Source organism: Homalodisca vitripennis, chromosome 5 (genome assembly GCF_021130785.1).
Source record: "Homalodisca vitripennis isolate AUS2020 chromosome 5, UT_GWSS_2.1, whole genome shotgun sequence".
Lineage (NCBI taxonomy): Eukaryota > Metazoa > Arthropoda > Insecta > Hemiptera > Cicadellidae > Homalodisca > Homalodisca vitripennis.
The window spans coordinates 92,052,946-92,074,711 of NC_060211.1; the positions used below are offsets into that span (position 1 = coordinate 92,052,946).

Below are 21,766 nucleotides of genomic sequence, written 5' to 3' on the forward strand. Positions count from 1 at the left end.
TAAAAAAATTAAATTCTTTCAAAATTAAATTTGGATCAGTTATAAGTCATCAGCTTTCTATAATTTACGTAAAGTTTATGTTGCGTATTTTTTATTGAACTAATTCTTTGCCACAGATCCGTTACCTCTGCCTTGTTATTGGATTTTGAAATTATTTCATTGTTTAGTTTCTTTTAGCACATTTTACATCTTTCAAACTACGTATGTGCACAACCACTCGGTGTAATTTATGTTGGCACTTGTCTCTTCACGGACTCTTCCCTTAAAATTGTTTCATGTAGTTCCCTTTTCTTGATACTTGAAACTTCAACTCCTTTCTTACACCAGGAATTATTACAATAATATATAATTAATTGTTGTTATTTTTATCTATACCGTTTATAAAAGAAAACACAATTGAAATAAAACAAGCAATGAATTGAAGTTATCTCTTTGTATTTAAATAGAACTGTCGTTTAGGAAAGTTCCTATCTGAAGGACACTGTTTCTCGAAGTCTTGGTTGCCCTCATGAATCCATTTATTTAAAACTGTGAACAGAAGTTTGGATTATCAGAAACATGTACCTGAGATGAAATGTGTAAGAAACTACCATGTGCAATTGAATACCATTATAACCATTAATAACAGAAATATGCTTACATTTAATTTATCAAACATAAACAAAGCTGGCTATGTTTTCCATCTTCCAAATATGATGTCAATTCCAAAAATGTTTAGTGTTTTATTTTACTGTGGTATTTATTGATGTATTTTTAACAAGAATTATTATTACACAACGATTATACATTTTGATTTGGCTTGAATTCGGCAAACTATAGCAACACCAAAAAAGTCCAGTTGTACTTCTAGAAAGCATCTGATGGGATAGACTCAGGAAATAGTGTACAGCGTGATATTTAAGTTGAATATAACTTAAAGTATAACCTGGCTGATGAAACCAACAGGGCCACTGGAGTTGGTGCAGCGCTTGTCAAACAAATTATAAGACAAGGAAAACAAACACGTGAAACTCGTGGTGAGCTCTCCTTTTCAACTCCTATGAGAAAAAAAAGGAGAAAGAGCAAAAAGAATAGAAATTAATAACTTTACAAGAACTTGCATAAAAAGAAAAATTCATTAAATATATACAGTAAAAAAGTGTTTTTAGTTTTGGCAGAAATACAGAAAAAATTAGAGGAGGCTCAAAATTTTAAAATGCAGAAAAATATTTTTAAGAAAATCTATATACGATCTTAGGCTTTGTTGGAAAAAATGTCAATCCAACCACAAAATACTGCTCGAGAGGTAATTTTCTGGCATATTAAATACCTGAGAAAAATTAAAAAATACCGAAAAGAAGGAAAATGTATAGCTTTTATCGATGAAACTTACATTAATGCTAATCATGTAACTGGAAATGCTGAAACAGTCCAGGGAAGGTTGGAGTAGTAGTGCCTGTTAGAAAGGAGGATAGGGTTGTCATTGTTCATGGTAGGAGAAGAAGGTTTCGTAAAGGATAGTCTTTTAATTTACAAGCCCAAATTAAAAACAACCGAATATCATGATGACATGAACTTTAATACTTTTTGAAATGGGTTCGTAAAAAGTTGGTACCAAACCTAATGGCCAACAGCATTGTAGTGATAAACAATGCAAAGTACCATTGTGTTGAAGAAACTAAGCAGCAACACTTTAAAGAAAGACATTCAGAATTGGTTGTTAAGGAATAACATTGCATTTGAAGAGTCAATGACCAATGCCGAACTGTTGTTTTTTGTGAAAAGCTCTGCAGTATCTCTAATCTATAGAGTTGATACCATAATAGAAAGTTGTGGTCACTAAGTATTACGCCTGCCTCCATACCATCCTGATTTAAATCCAATAGAGCTTGTGTGGGAAGCAATCAAAGACAAGGTAAGATTGTATAATTTTACAGTAAATGTAGGCAAGTATGTCTGCACTAGTGTAAAAAAATTGGTTTAGTCTATAACTTTTATTCATATACAGTATAAAATAACAAAGTAATATTTTCAAAATATTTAAAGCGTAAACCTTCAATCTTTTAAATTGTTTAAACATAAATAAATAACTAAATAATAATTAAAATTACAATAAGTATAGGCCTCTAACACACTTGTTATTTTAGGCCCGAAATATATTGTTAACAAGCCTTAGCACAGAAAATGGAGTACAGTAAAATATTTATACTGAGTACACAAATGATGAATGAAAAAATGCTGAGCATATGTGAAGAAAATATAACAGAAATACTGGAAGAGGGACTATATAATAGATGAAGAAATGGATAACTACTTCATTATTTCAGTGAATGAATCAGACTCTGACTCCTTTACCATTGAAGACTCAGATTATCTTGACTATTACACACTGTCACTGCTAACTTTTAAATATTTTGTAACTTCATTTTTATTTATATAAATACATAAAATTATGATTTAGGTATAACTTACATTAATTTATGACCAGTTATGTATTCCATTTCATAATTAAGTGTAACCATTAGTTTATAACAGATACCTTACACAAGGAAATATTTAAATAATGTTTTAAATTTTATGTTATCGCAGGTTAAATGTAAGAAAGGGCCATGTGGCCCTAACTTTGCCTGTATAAATAAAGAATTTTCATTTCATTTCATACCTTACGAGAGGTAAAGTGGCGACTGAGGAGTGGTTGGTAAGAAATGTGGAGGGGGAAGTAAGTCTAAGTTATTCCCCTTACCAATCTGTCTCTCTCATTCCCCCCCTACATTGTTCACTTAATAGCTTGCTTTCAAAGCGGCTCATCTGTAGTTGTAATAAGGAAATTTAGCCTGATAACCACAATGTAGTACTGAGATAAACACATTACACAATCCCTGGCAAAGACCTATCATTCGTAAAATCTCACACTGTTGATTTTACTTGATAACATCAGTGCGAAAATAGTTATGCTTAAGAAAACTTGATACTGAGCCAGTACCAAGTAAATTTTTTAATTCATATGTCTTCCATTTAAAAAATAATCAATATGAAAACAATCAAAACTGGTAAACAATCAGCTCAAAAACTGATGATTACTGAGGGCTCAATTCAGTGGAGTTACTAAGGTTTGGCTTTGGCTTTGAAGGGGGGGGGGGGAGTGTGAATCTCATTGAAGAGCACTCCATACCTGGTACCTTTGGTATAGAATAAATCTAAATTTATATCAATTATAAGCTTAATTCAATGTACAACATTTAACAAAGGTATTTCAAACAAGTTAGATTTCTGCTATATGTATATATTTGTTAATTTATAGAGCTATTGGGGAGAGTTCTATTCCTCTCACATCCCTCTTAGTTACACCACTGGCTTAACCAACTCAGTGATATTTTAGATTATTTTAAGACTTATTACATATAACTGATATACTGAAATATTAATATTTTTTGGTGTACAGTACTGTAGATATCTGTAATGAAGCTATACTACATGTAACATACCCAACTTTGTACCCTGTAGCACAGGACAGCCACCATGTAGCATCTTGATTAAGCCTTTCCCTTGGTCATTAAGGTTGAACCAGAACAAGGCAGTGCCCTTTCGTGGAATAACAGCCTTGTGCAGGACCGGGAACACTGTGTAACCTCCACTCTCCACATCCTTGAGCTGAAGAAAGCCACCACTTGTCAGTTATGAATATATAGGTTTTAATACTGATGGAAAAATATAATTCTAAAAGTGAGTGTTTGGACAGACATAATTGTTTATTTTACTACTATAATGAAAAATCTGCTCTCAGGTGGTTGTAACTTATGGTTGTCTCTTAAGGCGCGTTTCCACTGAGGCAACAATATGCGTCATGTAGCATGCTACAAGTGTCGTTCTGTTGCTATATGTGTACCGTGCGTCTTCATACTTTGTTGCAAGTAGTTTTGTTGCCCAATAAATATGTCGCCAGTTGTCACTTGCTACTTGTCGCCGTTACTTGTAGCAAGGCCCAGAACATTTCAAGTCGTGCAACATTTTTCTGTCAGTAGTGTGCGTCACGTCTTCAGAAGCAGTGATAGCTGCTGCTTATTTGATCCTCGCAAATGGCAGAAGGAGAAGTAGGAAAAAGCCTAGGCGGTGGATCAGAGATTTATTTGTTAAAAGCGGTGACAATCGCAAGGAATTTTTTGAAAAACTCCTTTCAAATGATGGTAGTTTTGTTTAAAAATTTCACATGTATGAATAGGCAGGATTTTGACTACTTAATCGAAAAGGTCACTCCTTTGGTGAAAAAAGCAGACACCAACTGTCGGGATGCGATACCGGTTCAAGTGCGAGTATTGTTGACTTTACGGTACCTAGCTACTGGTGATAGTTATGCATCTCTTATGTATGAATTTCAATCCCAAGTATTGGTAGCATAAATTATTAAGATAATACAATTTTATTATATATAAACATTATTATGTAACAAATAATTAGTTGATGATATCGGGAACATAGTGACGTAAATTCAATCAAAGTTTATAGAAATTAAATGTCACATAATGTATAAAAAATAACAAGGTGTAAAAAAATTAGGTTTAAATATTTAAAGGTGGAATATGAACTCTATTGTTATGAAAAATACCTAGATAATTTAAAAAATATATACTTGTTAAATCACTGTTGACCTACAAATGTACGTGTATGTAAAGACACTCTGTTCCTAATCCTCAATGTAATTAACTTACCTCAGAGTTCTCTGCTGTTGAAAATGTTTCTCTTGGGATGTCAACATCTAACAAAAATGTCAGGAGATTGTACGCAAACCATTTCTATTTTTTCGGAGATGAGCCACTCTTCGGTTTAGTGATTCTTTTATGTTCCCGATGAAAAGCAGATCTCAAATTTTTTACTTTCTTTTTTAAATCAGTAACTGAACAGTCGTACTTGATAGCTAGTTGTTTTAATTTGTCACATTTAATATTTCTATCTTTATAAAACACACTTCTGTTGTCCCATAGCTCTGGTGTATTATGGTAGTCTTCAATAAATAATGTAGTTTTTTTTGATTACTCCACTCCATGTCGCCCGTCTACTGCCGCACTCATCCACCTCTGCCTGGATAATGGCAACAGCGTGCGACACACTGTATTTTTGTAGCACAGTGTGACATTCGTCTGGCGACACGTCGCAACAAGTAGTGTGCGTCAGTGCCGCATGCTACATGTCGCAGCGTGTTTGCCTGACTTGAAATACACCGTGCTACATGCGACAGTGCTGCATGCCACATGTCGCCTACAAGTTGCCTCAGTGGAAACGCGCCTTTAGACGGCTGCTCAGAACGTTTACCGCAATAGCAGCACTCACATTGTGATTGAAAAGTCCAACATGCTGCAGCCATCTTGATTAATTTGCTTCATCAGTTAAATCTACCGTTTTATTATGTGTATTACAAAAAGTTATATTTGTTGCACTGAAAATCCATTATTCTGGCATACACACTAGTACTTGTTTTACTGCACAATGTCAACATATCAATGTAAGGTTAAGATCAAAAGGTTGGAAAGGTAACTTTAACTTGTATGTTAGTTAATAATATGCTGCTTCTTCTCTATTAATAATTCTATAACGTAAATAATTAAAAATTGTGTTCAACTTATAGTTTTACAAAACAAGGAGAACAATAAGATACCTAATGACAAATTACTCATATCAGAAAATGTAAACGATCAACAAAATGCAGTACTCAAATCGGAAGAAATCATGACATAAACAAACTGTCAAGAAGGCTATATATTTAGTTTGTTACAACATTTGTCTTTTGATATACATTTTACTTGTCTGTCTATACTAGTGGTATCTCCTTCAAAGCAGTCCATATTAGAAATTATAGATTTGTCTCAATTTTAAACCTTGAAGCATATCTAGAAATCTTTTTCAGTATAGCTTTATGCTCTTCAAGCATGTTCATTTTATCTCATCAACAATGACCAAATGCCATTTTTCATGATTCTCTTTATTTCTGTCAATAGAAAATGTTACACGTAGCCATACTGGAGAGTGGGGCAACATTGCAGTTTTATTTTGATCATTAAATCGTGAACAAACAATGAGGTGTGAGCAGGAATATTATCATAGTGAATAAATCTTTTAAGCATGCTAATCAGAATAGTACAACTTGTGAAATTTTAAAACTCTTGTGTCTCTTCAAAGTTTCAACGAATACTTTGAAAGTATAGTTCATGATACACTTCAAATAAATAAAATATTTTTTAAACCCGCCACCAAATTCTCATAATTTCTAAATTTTAAACAGCTTCTTAAGAAAGCCAACAAAAACGCATTGTACAAGAGAAAAAAAAAAGAAAAATATCTTTATTAAAGAGACGGAGTCAGGGCTATCAAGCCCTCTCCGAGATGATGAGATTGAAAAACACCAATCAAACTCAAACTCTGCTTCAGCAGATTAAATATCAACAAATATATCAAATACTTTGCAGATTGAGAAATAATATCCATGGAGAAATGTATATTTCAGTTCCAATTAAACTGAGGCAAAAATATTTTAAGACAGGAAAAGATGATAATCTTATAACTATGAAGTGGGCTTTCCTGTGCTGGCTACAACACCAGGCCTTCTACAAGGTAGGCAAATCACTCATGGAATAGTAGACTTGAGCTTTTTCTCCTCACTCTATCTATGCTTGCAAACTCACTCTAAATGCTGTATGGAATTGTACCGTATATTAATGATTTTATTAATTTAACGTACAGTTTGATTTTTTAAATTTTAAATTAATATAATAAAAATATTTCATTACAATATACGAGTACACAGTATTTTTCATTTCGTTCCAAACATATTTGTACGTAATATGATGTACACTGCTTTATATGAGTTTTATTTTAATTCTTTCACCGAAAATTTAAAAATGGCCTGCCAAAAACAAATAAACTAACAGCTATAGAGAGTTCAAACTAAAAAAGTTATTGATTTGATAAACAGAATACTTTTAATCTAGAAGTAGTTAAAGTGAAAATATGTTCTGTATTCAATAAGTCATACATTAGTAATACTGGACATTAGTATTTGAATAAATTCAAGGCAAATAAAAATAGCTATTTTAAGTTAAAAAATAGAAAAGGACCATAAATACTCATGATATGGTAACAAAAGAGTAACATTTGAAATAGCTTCTATAGATTATAGCCATTTATATTTTCATAATTTCTTATTGTTTATTCTCAGCATATAGTATATATGAAAATGATGTAAACAAGCATAGTGCTTTCTCAGTTAAAGATTGTTTTAGTTTGTATTTACATGTTTTGTAATTTTTCTCCCTCTTAATTTTATTTGGCAACTGTGTAAATAATGTTTTACCCATGAATTAGTTTTAATTTTGTAAAACTACAAATGATACCTATCCAAAACAACTTGGTTCAAAGTGTTAATCAGTGGCTTGTTTCAAATAGATCTTCATTGTGACATTCTTTGACATACGTTATTGTTTCTAAGACGTATAAACTGTAAGTATTTAAGCTTTGCAAATAAGTGTTTTTCAGGGACTAATTGTTTGAAAACCAAGCATCACAATAAAGAAAACAGCAGTAATACCAATCTAAACAATGGTATAAAGAACTCTGCAATAATAACAATCTTAAAAGCAAATATATTTTAGTTTTTAGCTTCTGTGGCATTCCTAATACAAAACAACAGTGTTTACTCACATAGAACATGAGAGTGGCTAATCTGTTGCCTTCGTGGTTAACTTCTGAAAGGGATTCCTGGAAAAAGATAAGTTGGAGTATTGTACTTGATGTTAATACTTTATTATATCTATTAAAATAATGTATTAATGTAACTTACAATAGGGGTTTTGTAAAATGTAGATGTGTAAAAACACAATGTGATAAGTTTAAACCTTCATAATAGCTGGCTGAAGAAAGACTGAAATTTATCTGAATAGTTACTGTTTTATTACTAAGCCTGTCATATATTATGTGACTGTTTTGTTAATAGACATTTTTGTCTGGTGATTCTTTATTGTGAACTCATGATGCACTCTTCATTTGTTCCTCAAACTTGTCTGTTTGATAGAAAGATCTCATATACACCTCATAAATCTGAGAAACTTTATATGTTTAACATTTTTAGCTTCACATGGATATTTATCATTACCATATTAACACTTACTGTAGATAACAAACACCTGGGACTGAAAGTATCACAATTATAGCAATATTAGACTAGCTAAAGTACACCCTGTTATATAGCAATACTGGACAACTTAAAGAATTCATTGTTATACAGTATAGCAACCAATACTGGACTAAGTAATGTGCATAATGTTATATAGCAATAATGGAATAGCTAAAGTACTCATTGTTATATAGCAATACTGGACTAGCTAAAGTACATAATGCTATGTAGTAATACTGGACTCGCTAAAGTATTCAATGTTTTATAGCAATACTGGACTAGCTAAATTACATAATGTTGTAAAGTTATTAGTTCAGGCAATATTTTGGACTAGCTGTAGTTCTTAATGTTGTATAGTAATACTGGACTAGTATTATAGGAATACTAGACTATCTAAAGTGCTTAGTAATATTGGACTAGCTGAAGTACTCGTTATATAGCAATACTGGACTGGCTAAAGAACTCAATGTTGTATAGCAATATTGGACTGGCTAAAGAACTCAATGTTATGTAGCAATACTGCAGGTTAGCTAAAGTAAATAATGTTATATAGAAATACTGGACTAGCAAAAATACTCATTGTTATATAACAATAGTAGGCAAGTTAAAGTACATAATGTTATATATTAGTACTGGACTCACTAAAGTACTCATTGTTATAGAGCATTACTAAAGTGGCTAAAGCACTCAATGTTATATAGCTATACTGGACTAGCTAAAGTACTCATTGTTATATACCAATACAGGAATGACAATACTGGCAGTTCAAACAATTTCATTACAGACTCTGTTTTCTCATCAGGCAGACCCATGAGATTGAAAATCAGGTATTTGATAATATTTCCTTTATTTAAGCCTTCTTTACATCATATACAGCTGTAGGGTACCTAGTCTAATTAATATGTGTTTTAGAATTCTGCTCAACATTATATTATGTAGTGATTCGCTAATATTTTGAGTCAAGCAATGAGCACAGTTTGCAAGATGTGCGCAAGACGGCTAGATTGGCTATGTCTTGGAAGATAGATAGGTTTTATTTCTAATAGTACTGCAGGAGCTAGGTGAGTATACTGTGGACATATTTATTTAGTCACCTCTATTACTGATTTATGATACTTACACCAAGTACTGTTGTCTTTAGGCCACAACCCATGTTCAGGTTCATCATCAGACAAACAAATGAAAATATTCTGCCCATATTGCTGATTTCATAGCATTAAGTCTAGCCATAGAATTACTTTTTGTAAAGTCAAAGAACAATGTGTGATAGAATTTCAACAAAAATTAGTTCAGGCATTTTGATTGTGAAGGGTTCAGGATGACATTGCTCAAAAGGTCAAATTTAATGTACCCTAAAGAACAGGGTTGATCTTAAAAATATATTTATCCACAAGAATGATTATAAACTGATATCGGGATTAGAACTAACGTTTGCTATGTAGTCCACGTGCATCTTGAACTCGCCGCCGAGACCGTAGTAGGCGACTTGGTTCTCCTCGCTGGTGTCTATGGAGAGATCTGTCATGTCGCGCACTCTGCGGGACAGGCGTGCAGATGTTGGGTCCTTGTCAGTGACCCATGCCACCTCGCAGGTTCGGTCAGTAGAGAGAGCCGAGGTGTTGTTATTTATTATCATACAATGCCTCCACTGTCAGACACATATATAAAATATTGTGATATTCTTAATAATTGTTGTTTAAACCAGGAAGTGTTTATACAGAAGAAACAATTGAGTCAGTGCAGAGGAAATTTATCAGGACAATGGAGTGTGCAATACTACAAAAGTAAATGGAAGAGTAACATAAATATTAAAAAGTAAAATAACAGTATTGTATAAAACTTATAACTAGTTTCCAGCTCTCTTGGATGACTATGGAATATTAAATTCAATTGTTCTATAATTTTTTATGAATGTTATTAGAAGTTTCAGATAGCAGCAATCCATTTTTATCTTGTTGAATAATTATGATTATACATTTTGTTTGTAACTCATATTGCCTTAAACATTAAACAACTGATGAAATAATATGCTTCTAACAAACAAAATAATACTACCATAAGAAGTTACTGTCAACCTGTTACAGACATTTATTGACCCAAACAATTTAGACACTATCTAATTCAAAATCTGATAATATTCATCTACAATATTAAAAAGTCTGCATTAAGATATGTGCTTTACCATAAGATATTTGATCATATCCCACTTATAAGTTATACAGCGAACGTCCTTTTACTAAACCACCATTGTAAATTTCAAACTATCCTATACTTTTGGTACTTAAGTCTGAACCAACAATGTAAGGAATACCCTCCAAGATGCAATTATTTGTCAAAGTAAAACTGCTATTAATGCCAGACTATAAGGTGTGAACACAAAACCCACCTCATTGGTGAAGAACATGTCAGTTATAGCAACCCGTTCTGATAAAAATACAGTTGAAAATACCTTCATGAAGCATGTATTCAAATTTTTCGAAAAATGTTAACCGAATTTACAATGAGTGATTAATAATAATGTACACTTGTCTGTAACTAAACATGTGGTAATTTGGTGAAGCAGAATGCATGATAAATGATCTTGTGTCAGCATAAGTGAGAGAGCATAGCATTGTGTGAAGAATAAAATCACAGAAAGTAACCTATAGGCAAATGAAATACAAATAATGTGTACATCAAATATCACAATGTACTTAGTCTTAAAAGTAATGGCTGTCTCAATTAAAATAACTGCAAAAGAACAAGTGCTCGTGATAGACCACCAAATAACCTTGTGGATGTCACAGTTGAACATAGGCACATCCAGGGGGAGGGGTTTGGGAGTTTTAAACCTCCTTCTCCCATGTGAACCATGCTCATAGTTCTGTTTTGTTTTATTTGTTTTGATACTTTATTTATAACAGCTGACATACAGTAAAACACAAAAATTGTATCTTTTCATAATTAAGATTCCAAATGCAACCTCTAAGGATTGAGAAATACAATAAAAGTCGGCCCCTTTTGTACACTAGGTAGACTCTGGGATACATATTTTCCATTTCTTTTCTATAAAAATTGATTTGGAATATTGGAAGTATTAAAAAATAAAAATAGCTATAATGGCCCAGCCATTCGTACCAATATACAACTTTTTATTTTTATTTATATAGATAAAATCGAAGATAAATTATTTATTAACTTAGTGAAGTTAGCTATACTATGTTGTATGTTATTCGGCCCCAACATACAATAATAACATACAACATAGTACAGCTAACTTCACTAAGTTAATAAATAATTTATCTTCGATTTTATCTATATAAATACAAATAAAAAGTTGTATATTGGTACGAATGGCTGGGCCATTATAGCTATTTTTATTTTTTAATACTTCCAATATTCCAAATCAATTTTTATAGAAAAGAAATGGAAAATATGTATCCCAGAGTCTACCTAGGGTACAAAAGGGGCCGACTAACATACAATATGTTACTTTGTTGCAATGTGACTTTGTGTTACTTTTGCAGCAACAATATGTAAACCAAGCATATTAATTTTGTTATTACACTACAATATAAACAGTAAATCACTCAAATAACGTCTTAACGACTATGTAGAAGTTTTTCTCTAATGCCATTGGTAATATCATTTGTGGATCTCTTCCTATTCAAGTAATTTTGCCAGTTAATACAGTTTATAAGTAACATTGAAAAACTGTCTGTTATGGCACATTATTACTTGTGGAAACAGTTTTTAATATAAGAGACTCCGTACTGCATGTATTAACAGCTTAATAGTAGCAGAACCTAGACATTTTGTGAAATGATTATTAAAAAAAAACAGCTCTATTGTCAATAATTTTGATCTCCAATGATTATCTCCTGTAATCAGAGTTTTATTTTAGCTGAAACTTTATGTTTTTTACAACTCCAAAATACTAGTTGAGTAATATACTGTGTCTGGTTTCCTTCTTTTTGACGTGACAACGTCTTAAATTAGGTTGCGGCTCGGAGTCACTCATGAAAAAGTGTAACGCCCGGTAACGTTACGATGCCCGTCCAGTGGGTCCGCCGCACGGGATAAAGCAGATAACTATGTTTATTCGTGAAAATGTGGAGTGCTTAGATTCGTCATTTACAACAACTACAACAATAAAGGTAAATAATTGTACACTGATATTTCATTATCGTAAACTATGATTGATTGATTAATTGTTAGATTGACACAAAAGTTGAGAAACTGAGTTTATAGGTTATGTCATACTATTGACAAATGTTGATAGTGTTAAGTAAATTATTAGTTTAAATCACTCTGCAATCAATCGTAATTCAGTCGATTGAGAAGAAACAGCGCGTATTGCTAGTCAAACATTTAAAATAACAAATTATAACCTCTAACCTGTCATAACAGTGCGACCAAACAAACGAACTAAACCGACCAATCACCACGTGCGAAGTTAGAATTTAACTGTGTTTAGCAAGAATTTCAAATTCCAATTTTAGTAAATGTTTTATTCAACTTTACCATTTACAATAACAAATTTTAATTAATTTCAAATTATGTACAATGTTTTAGTAAACAAAATATATTTCTATAGTTAAAATTTGTGCAATTCTTATTTTCATTCAATTCCTTGTTCCTATTGTGCAATTTAATAATATTCATATCAATAAATATTCTACCGAGAAAAAGACGTTGTCACGTAAAATCTTCGCCCGTAAAACCGACTTTACAGGCAACCATAATTTTTTATTAACTGCATATACCGGGCTTTCACAATCTTCTTGTTGACGACACTGAGGTATACATTTAAATTTCAGTTTTATAACACAAAACTAACTATAGAGTTTTCGATAAAAATACTCACATTTTTATGGAAGTTGCTTTTCATCTTTTCTATTTCCTGGTCAGAGATAACATCATGGAAGACAATGAGTGGAGGGTCCAAGTGAATTTCTTCCAGCTTGAAAGGTGCTATAAGAAGACGAGGATTGCCGTAGTGGACGTAATAGCATCTTAATCTTGACGTTGTGGTGTTGAAATCCCCGAGACACAACTTGCTATAGATCATGTCATATTTTTCATCATCTCCACTCTACGTGAAAAACATAAGACTAAAGTCTTGCATAGTCTGTAAGAGAAGTATTGAGTAGCAGTAACATGCTAGTCCTTAAAATTGCTGCTAGTTAATCCTTGGTTGTTGATTTTTGGAAGAGTAATTTGGTACTGATAAGTATATTTATGTATGTGAAATGGATTTAGAAGAAACATGCAAAATAAAGTGTCTGTCAAAAGTATAAGGCACTATCAAAATACCAATACACATTCTTTACCAAAAAGTCTATTATATGCCTAAAACCATTTGTATAGTTTTATCCATTATATGGTTAATTTTTTTCTGTTTTATTTTTTAGGCTTTCATTATAAACAGAAAAAAATCTGTGAAATCCGTTGTATTAAAGATACAGCGGTCTAATTTGCGTGGGCTTTTGTTTTGCATGGGCTACATGACAATAGCATAACATAACTAAATGTAGCAAATGTTTCAGTTTTAGAGGCTATGTATTAGTATTTTGCTGGTGTTATTATACTTTTGACAGACATGGTATACATGGAAAATTTGTGAGAGAAATCATGTCATGATGTCAATGCTGAGTTTATCTGAGGGACAATTCATTCTAACTTGGTAGCCATTAAGGGCTGAATTTATGAGCAGTGTTCCAGATATTTGGGGTAGAAATGTGGCATTATATAGAGAAGTTTTCTTTAAAATATACAAAATCAAATAAGTTCAGAAAATCTTAAACATGAAGTAAATAACAAACTTTGTATTTCAATCAATCTTGTTGGCAGGGTGTTTAGCAAAGTATCTCCTGCCCATTACTGACGATGAAATTCAGTTTCTGACTGTGTATATGCACGATAACTTGTTGACCTAGAGATTTGAAATTTTCTTATAATGAACCTTTACCTCTACATTGGTATTATAAATAATGCACATCGATTAATTGTGAGTATACATCTATGTCTATTAAAACGTCACACTGATTACATTGATGTTATGGTTAACCACATTGGTAGAAATAAACAAATAAGTAAATAGAGTAATTTGTGAAGGTTAATTCATATGTCATTTTCCAGCAACTTATCAACACATTTGATGAAGCCACTTTGTTGGGTTAGTTTATTTCATACAAAGTTGGAACATGTTTTGCTTAACCTGCAATGTCATTTTCATAAACTGGCTAAATGGTAAAGGGTTAAGTTGACTGGGATCACTGATGAAAAGTGGGATGGACGGAGCATGGATCTCATGTATGATAGTTCAAAAGTTTATATTAACTCAATAGATGTTTGTTACTCAATAATAAAGTTTGTATTAATTTGTATGGTTTCACAGACACAAGTGAACTTGGTTTGTATCTACTTGTGTACAGAAGATGTACAAGAAAATGTTACACTAAATTTATTGATTGTAAAATCCAGGTTTGCTCCCTAAAAACATAAATAAATGTTAAAAATTAGCCACTACAAAATTTAATTTGGTGAGTGAAATCACCTACACCAGTTAATGATGAAGGCAGATTTTTATTCTATCTCCTGATAATACAAAATAGAGCTGTAAGAGCTCTTGCAGGACTAGGACCTCAAAACAGCTGCAGTGAAGCCTTCAGGGAACTAAGGATACTAATAATAATAACTCTCTAAGATTTCCAAACAATTCTACATTCTGTTTAAACAGAGTAGACAAGGGAGCAGCCTCGTTCAATGCCCTCCCAAATTCCCTGAACAAAACCCTAGCAGAACACTTGAAGAATCTCCTGAAAGCAGTGTTTTCCAAAGTGTGCGCCCTGGGGTGCTTTAAAATCATACCGGGATTAAGTGATAGTAGTTAAAAAATATCATATTGTGTAAAAAAAGTAAAAATTTATGTTTATTATTGCCTTTACGCTAGATTATTTTTATAATGATTTATCGAATTATTTAATCATCATTAATATACCTACAGCTCCATAAATTACTATTATATTAAAACAATTAAGCATAAACAAAAGACATGGCTACATTATCGCATGAATAGTGTTCTGATGAGAGACTCGCAGGCGCACTCTCCACTATTTCTTGGAACATTTTGCCTTGACACTACACATCACTCCAACCATACAAGCCAATAAGCATGACATTGACTGGCAAAAATGTGTTGCAATATGAAGCCTATTGATAGTCACAGTTCAATGGAAGGTTGAAAAAAGGGGCTACAAGCTCTGTTCGGGTGTAAGCAACCTGTACCATTTGGAGCCATTGATAGAGATAATTGACAGAGAAGCATGTCCTTATGAAACTGCACAATATATATAACATTGTTATTGGTGCAATTAACTACATTAAAACACTGCTAAGAAGTAAGATTTTTTAACAAATGTACAGGACAAGTGATCTGACCACTCATGTTTTATTCTACAGTAGTTCTTGTTGGTCGTCTATTTGTAACTCCCTTTCTAGGGTGTTTGAGCTGAGAAATGAAGTATTTGCTTACAAGAAGGATAAAAAATATGTCATTGCCGATAAAGTTATTGATAAAAACTTTCTGTTAAAGATAGCTTTACTTACTGAATTGTTTAAAAAGTTAAACATAATAAGCAAGTAATTGCAAGAAAAGAACACAAATATCTTGAACATGTCAGACGAAGTGGAAAGTTTTAAAAACAAACTCGATTCGTGGAAGGCTATCATAGCTAAACATGAATTCACTAGATTTTCTGCCTTACTGGAAAAAGATATGAACAATGTAAACTCTATAATGTGGGTATCAAATCCATTTAACAAAGAAATGCATCTAAACATTGAAGAAAGTGAACAACTGGTCGTATTCTAAACAGATACTTTGTTAAAGACTGAATTCAAAACTAATTATTTGCTAGAGTTTTGGTGTAAGCTGGAAAAAGTGAACCCGCAAATTGCCAGGAAAGCGTTGCATGTGTTGACTGACGATACCCTTTGCCACTTTCTAACTTTGTGAAGCGGGCTTCTCACCTGTGGTAGTCATCAAATCAAAATACGGACCAAATTTACAAATTGAAAAAGATGTGCGTGTGTTGCAGTTTTGAACATGAATACAGATTTTGATGTACTAATTAAAGGAAAAAATCTCATCCTTCACATAGACTTTTAGCAAATATGTCCGATTGGCTTGTGTGAAACTAAATGAATATTATGAACAGTGAAGAATTTGATTAGATATAATCTGATTGGATAAACTGTAATTTTTATGAAGCAATCATTGAATTATTAAAACAATTTTTAAAACGTTAAAGGTATTTTTTTATTTTACTTACTTAGCTTTATATATTTACTTGTACTTAGAAATTAGAAACCTTTATTGTCTGTAAGAAAATACATACGTGCAATAGACAATGTCAATGGTGATCAACAAAAAGACCAATGAATACATAACGATACAGTAGTTTGTCTACAAAATTTAAATATTTACATAAAGTTATAAAGATTTTACCACCCACAAAGTTAACAAGGATATAATTTTAGAATGTACAGATGTAAGGCTGAAAAATTCATTTCAATTATAAAAATTGTTTAAGCTTAAACAATTGTAACATATTAACTTAAATAGTTTGAAATCTGAGTTTACTTTCACTGTGCAACTTGTTAAATATTTTCAGACTTACAATATAAAAGCTATTTTGACATTTACTTAACCTACTGTATGGCACATCTAACCGGAGTTTATTTCTGGTATTGTGATTATGTACATCAGATCTGTGTGTAACTAAGCCTAAATTAAAATCAATCTTCATATACAACAAACATATATAAATATACAAGTTTATCACAATCAAAATCTTACATTTAATAAATAATGGTTTAAGACTGCTCCAAGTGTGACAATAATTCTTGTATCATTAGTGTTCTTCCTTCCAAATCAGTTATAGTCAATAGTACAGAGTTTTACATTGTTTATTAAAAACACAGTTTTCACTTGATATTTTTATGATGGTTAATTTACAATAAGCATACAGTCAAATATAGTACTAATGCGAAATAATTATTGTGTAAATTATTAAGTCACAATACTTTATTTTTGTTCTTTAACGACTCTATTGAGATGAGTGAGGGAAATAGCACCGCCAAAAGTAGTACGAACCTAAAGGAAGCCTTCTCACTCCCATCACACCACCTCAGTCTATCAGAGAAGAAGCCAACTTACAAAGGAGCAGTCTACTTCAACAAGCTACCTGATCACCTTAAGCAAGTTACTGGAAGAGGCTTCAAAAAACAACTCCAAAAATGGCTTGAAGACCACCCGTTTTATTCAGAAAAAGGAATTCCTGGAATGGAGAAATTAACTGGACAGTGTCTTAAGCACATACTCTTCTCTATAGTCTAGTCTTTAAAAACATAACTTTAGTAATATGCTTTTACTTTTTGACGCCAACACCATTCTCTATGATTATGTGAATAAAGAACTTTTTGATTTGATTTTGATTTTGACTTGACTGCAAAGCAAAGTTTGGGAAACACTGCCTTAAAGTTTTGCTTCTTCAGTAGCCTTTCTACATCACTCAGTAATTCCTAGAATGGAGAACACACTTTACATAAATTTCTAAAGAAAAACCATGTATTATTGTACATTGATTAAATCATTCCTGTATTGACAAAAACTCTAAAATTGATGTTAATAAAAAGAAGAGCATTGTCCATTGTATATTGGGGTATTCTATATTATACCTGTATTTTAATATTCTATTATAGAGTTAAACAAGATAAATAAATAAAAATATAAAAGAGAGAAATAGTTGGTTTCCAAAATCTTCATTATTAAACACTGTTTGAGGTAGATTCCTTGACAGCACTCTCGACTAGGCAAAGATTCTGTAGCTTCTACACAAATGTAGCCAATTATACCAGAGTATCCAATCAAAATTTCCACATTATTATTGTATTCTGCTCGTTCTCCTGAACAAAACTATGTATGGTTGTAGGTGGTGCAAATCACATTATTAACTATGTTTATTATTAACTGAAATGTATGTAAATGTCAATTTTTGTATTCGTGAATTATGCTTCTTGTTATCTATGATTTTCAGCGTTATCTGCTCCCGATAGGTTATCTGAGTGTTCTGTGGTCATAACAGCTTAGTAAAGCACCAACAACTGTCCTGTGCACTAACCATCACTGCCTCATGGTTAACCATGGTATCCATTACTCGATCGAGGCTTGTTAAGTCTAATACCGTCAATTCGTTATGAAAGTTATTTATGTATATGATTATGGATTACGTGAGCAGTTAAAATATTATAAAATTAATTTAAGATGAAATGAAAATTTAGATGAGTTTTGTATGCCTTGTATTGGTTTTCATGTAAAATCTTACAAACGGATTCCTGAGAAATTTTCACTTCTCTTGACAGAGTAGTAGTTGACACATGTATGTTTCCACAACAGATTTCAACATCTCCAGACAATGGTCTTCAGTTTTTGCTGATCTCAGTGTTCCAGATTTAGGCCTATTCTTCACCGAGCCTGTTTCTTCAAAATATTTAATTGTTTTTTCAACAGCAGATTTTGATATATGGTTTCTATCGGGAAATGTTTAGTTAAATAAATATCTCATTTGATCGTATGTTCGAATTCTGTTACCATAACCACGCATCATTAACAATGTAATAGGTTTCGGTTCGCTTAACTCCATGGTGGAGGTAAAGAACAATGTCTCAAGTCAGTATTGCAAGACACTGATGGTATTGAAATACAAATAATTTATTCTGAAAAGAAATTAACAAAATATACTTTTAATATATTTACTGTCTTTAAAAATATAATCTAATTAAATATTTGGTTCTCAAAATATAATGTGTAAAATAAACTTAAATTGATAAAGATTGCACTACAATGCAAGACTGCACTAAAATCAGACCATGTCACCACCATGGACTTTAGCCTATTGTTTTTTTTTCTGTACTAATAATCTACACGAGGTAATATGTAACATGTTAAAATCTTATATGATTGTACTCAACTTGTTTACAAATTTATTTATTTTGCTATTTTCCTCTTGGCATCATGGTTACTCTTAAGACCAATGTAAAAATATATGCTAACGCTCATCCAAGTCCTATGGAGTGACATTGACATGTATCATCATCGAACTCAGTGTTGCAAATATGTAAATGAAGTTTCATGCAAAATTTCTAGTCTATAGCTTAGTTCATTTTCAAGATATTGTACAGAAAGACAGACAGAAATGAATTTTTTCCAGAACCACGAGTGAGATAGACTTTGCTGATGTTCAGCCAATTAATAGTTACATATAGTTTATAGATATATATGGTTGATCTTTATCATTTCTGTGGTGGTGCACCACAGAGAGAACTACACATAGACCACACTCTGGTTGCATGCATTATTCCAGATTTAGATACTCACAAAATGTTTTTTTTTCATCTCTCTGATCCAACTGCAGTTCTTGATCAAGGCTTCACTGTAGTCGTGGCTGAAGTCGTGATTGAGTGTGAAGTTAGGAAATTCTGACAACAACTGTTGCAGCAGTTGGTTACTATTAGTCTGACGTGGCACGAGACATCCTGACAGTAATAATATACATAAATATATAGACAACTACAACTATAAATCTCTAAGCTAATGCAATTTGTTTGCAGTCTTTGTTAAGTTCATTACGGAATGTGAAGTAAGACAACTGTAGCAGCAAAATGTTACTGTTAATATTTAAAATTAAATGTTGTTTTCTTCTTATTTTCTGCTAAGTGAAAATTCATATCTTTGTGTCTCATTATACTATAGGTAATTAGATGTCTTGAATGGTAGTTGTCTTGTTATGTCTATCACATCATTACTGTTAGACTCCTCTGTTTCTTAATTCCGCTTGTTATACACTTGTTCTATCCCTCTGACAGTCCCTTCTCTTTGTCATACTCATTGAATATTGTTAAATTCCACATGAATCCGATCTCCACAAACTTATGTGTGTCTTTAAAGTATTTTCAAGAATTTGTGTATAATGTAGTTCTACATATTTCACATCGCTCCACTTTATTACAATGCAATCAAGAATACACCAACTTCCTCTTGGACCTTATCATCTTTTATGTAATTCATTTAATGTTCCTTTCCCCTAAGAGTTGACTGACCTACCCCTAAAACAATGCCAAAATTATAATTTTTTTAATCCAAAAAACTCTTGTGTAAATGTTAATTTTGTGATTCTCTGTTTTTTGTTACCACCAAATTCCTACTTAACCAATACAATATTTGGTCCTACAATCCATCTGTTATTCACATCAAGTTTATTGTTGCTGTTTATTATTTTTATATATTATTAGTTCTCATGTATTAGTTGATTGTTGCACATATACATACACTAAATCCTTTACACAAAAAGATACCACCTGGGTTAATGGCAAATGTGGCGAATATCAAATGTTTATGTTTGTTGAATGACTTTTAGTTCATCTTCGTGTGTGAAATCTATTATTCGCTAGTTTTCAAAAGACAAGATATGTCCTTCATTCAATGCCACGTTTGTAAAATCACAGTCAGTAGGGTTCCAGAGGACTTGTTGCTTATGACCATTCATAACCACTCAAGGTGATCTATATTGAGTAACAAATAGTTCACAGCCTTGACATGAGATATGAGCCAGACTGAACATCGGCATTGACTATATGGGTGGAAATTGGTAGAAAAAGTGTTGCAAATATTGCTACCTTTTCATTACAGTGTTGTCAACATTGTTGCCAACAACTTATACTTTATTTATGGGCCTTTATTTATATTAATAAGAGCCTTTTCTGCCAATACAGAAAAAAGTTAACAACATTCTTGGTAACATCTTGTGTGCAGTAGCTCTGGTGTAAAATTAAATATTAGTCTAGATAGATCTAGTCTAATTTTTAACAATGTGGAATTCAGTATGGTGTGCTATGAATTAAGGATAGCACTGAAGAACTACTACAGATGCATGACCTTGGACTTAAAGTAACTGCATTTGACTAAAAAGACTTAATGCATTGACTGAAAAATTACATATCATAAAACTGATTATTGTAACTGATCTTTTCCAATGTCTAATTTTAAATGCTATATCTCAAAGAAATAATAATAATATTTGGAGAGAAATTTCATAACTCAAAGAACTACTGTTAAAATCTGATAAATTTTATGATCTGCAGAGGGTATGACACTGTTCTACAATTTGCAGTGAAACCCCTTAAAGATGAAATATCTCTTCTAGTCCGGTAAAATAAGGATGCAACCTCGGAATGAAAGATAATAAGCTAAAATTTTGCATACGTCTTTATTTTGATGGTATAAAACTTACCTCAAAAGTCTCATATAATCACGTGTACGCGTCTTTAGATATTTAAGGTCAAAGTTCACGAAAATCAGTTTTTTGCAAATATCTCGTTTCCCTTACGCTAAATGACTTTGAAGGTGGTTAGAGAAATTGTCGAACGGAAAATCCTCTTCAACTTTTGTATGAAGTAATTTTATGTACGTTCAACCCTTTTTTGAGATACAGCGCAAAGAGTAGGGGACCGCTTACCTGTATATACGATAATGCGAGGTCAGCCAGTAGAATACAATAAATAAATGAGTTATATTGTTAATTA

General features: G+C 32.1%; 1 protein-coding gene across 2 annotated transcripts in view; it reads right to left on the reverse strand.

The window, feature by feature from the left end:
- Nucleotides 1–418: 418 nt before the first annotated feature.
- The window catches only part of LOC124362512 (prolyl 4-hydroxylase subunit alpha-1-like), a 37,222-nt gene continuing 15,874 nt past the window's right edge, over nucleotides 419–21,766 (reverse strand). For both annotated transcript variants that reach the window (XM_046817082.1, XM_046817083.1), the window contains exons 6-11: nucleotides 19,563–19,720; nucleotides 12,987–13,214; nucleotides 9,570–9,788; nucleotides 7,669–7,725; nucleotides 3,465–3,630; nucleotides 419–528 (exon numbers count right to left, since the gene is read on the reverse strand). In XM_046817082.1, coding sequence (XP_046673038.1) covers nucleotides 425–528; nucleotides 3,465–3,630; nucleotides 7,669–7,725; nucleotides 9,570–9,788; nucleotides 12,987–13,214; nucleotides 19,563–19,720 — 932 coding nt within the window. In that variant the 3' untranslated portion in view covers nucleotides 419–424. The remainder of the gene's footprint in view (nucleotides 529–3,464; nucleotides 3,631–7,668; nucleotides 7,726–9,569; nucleotides 9,789–12,986; nucleotides 13,215–19,562; nucleotides 19,721–21,766) is intronic.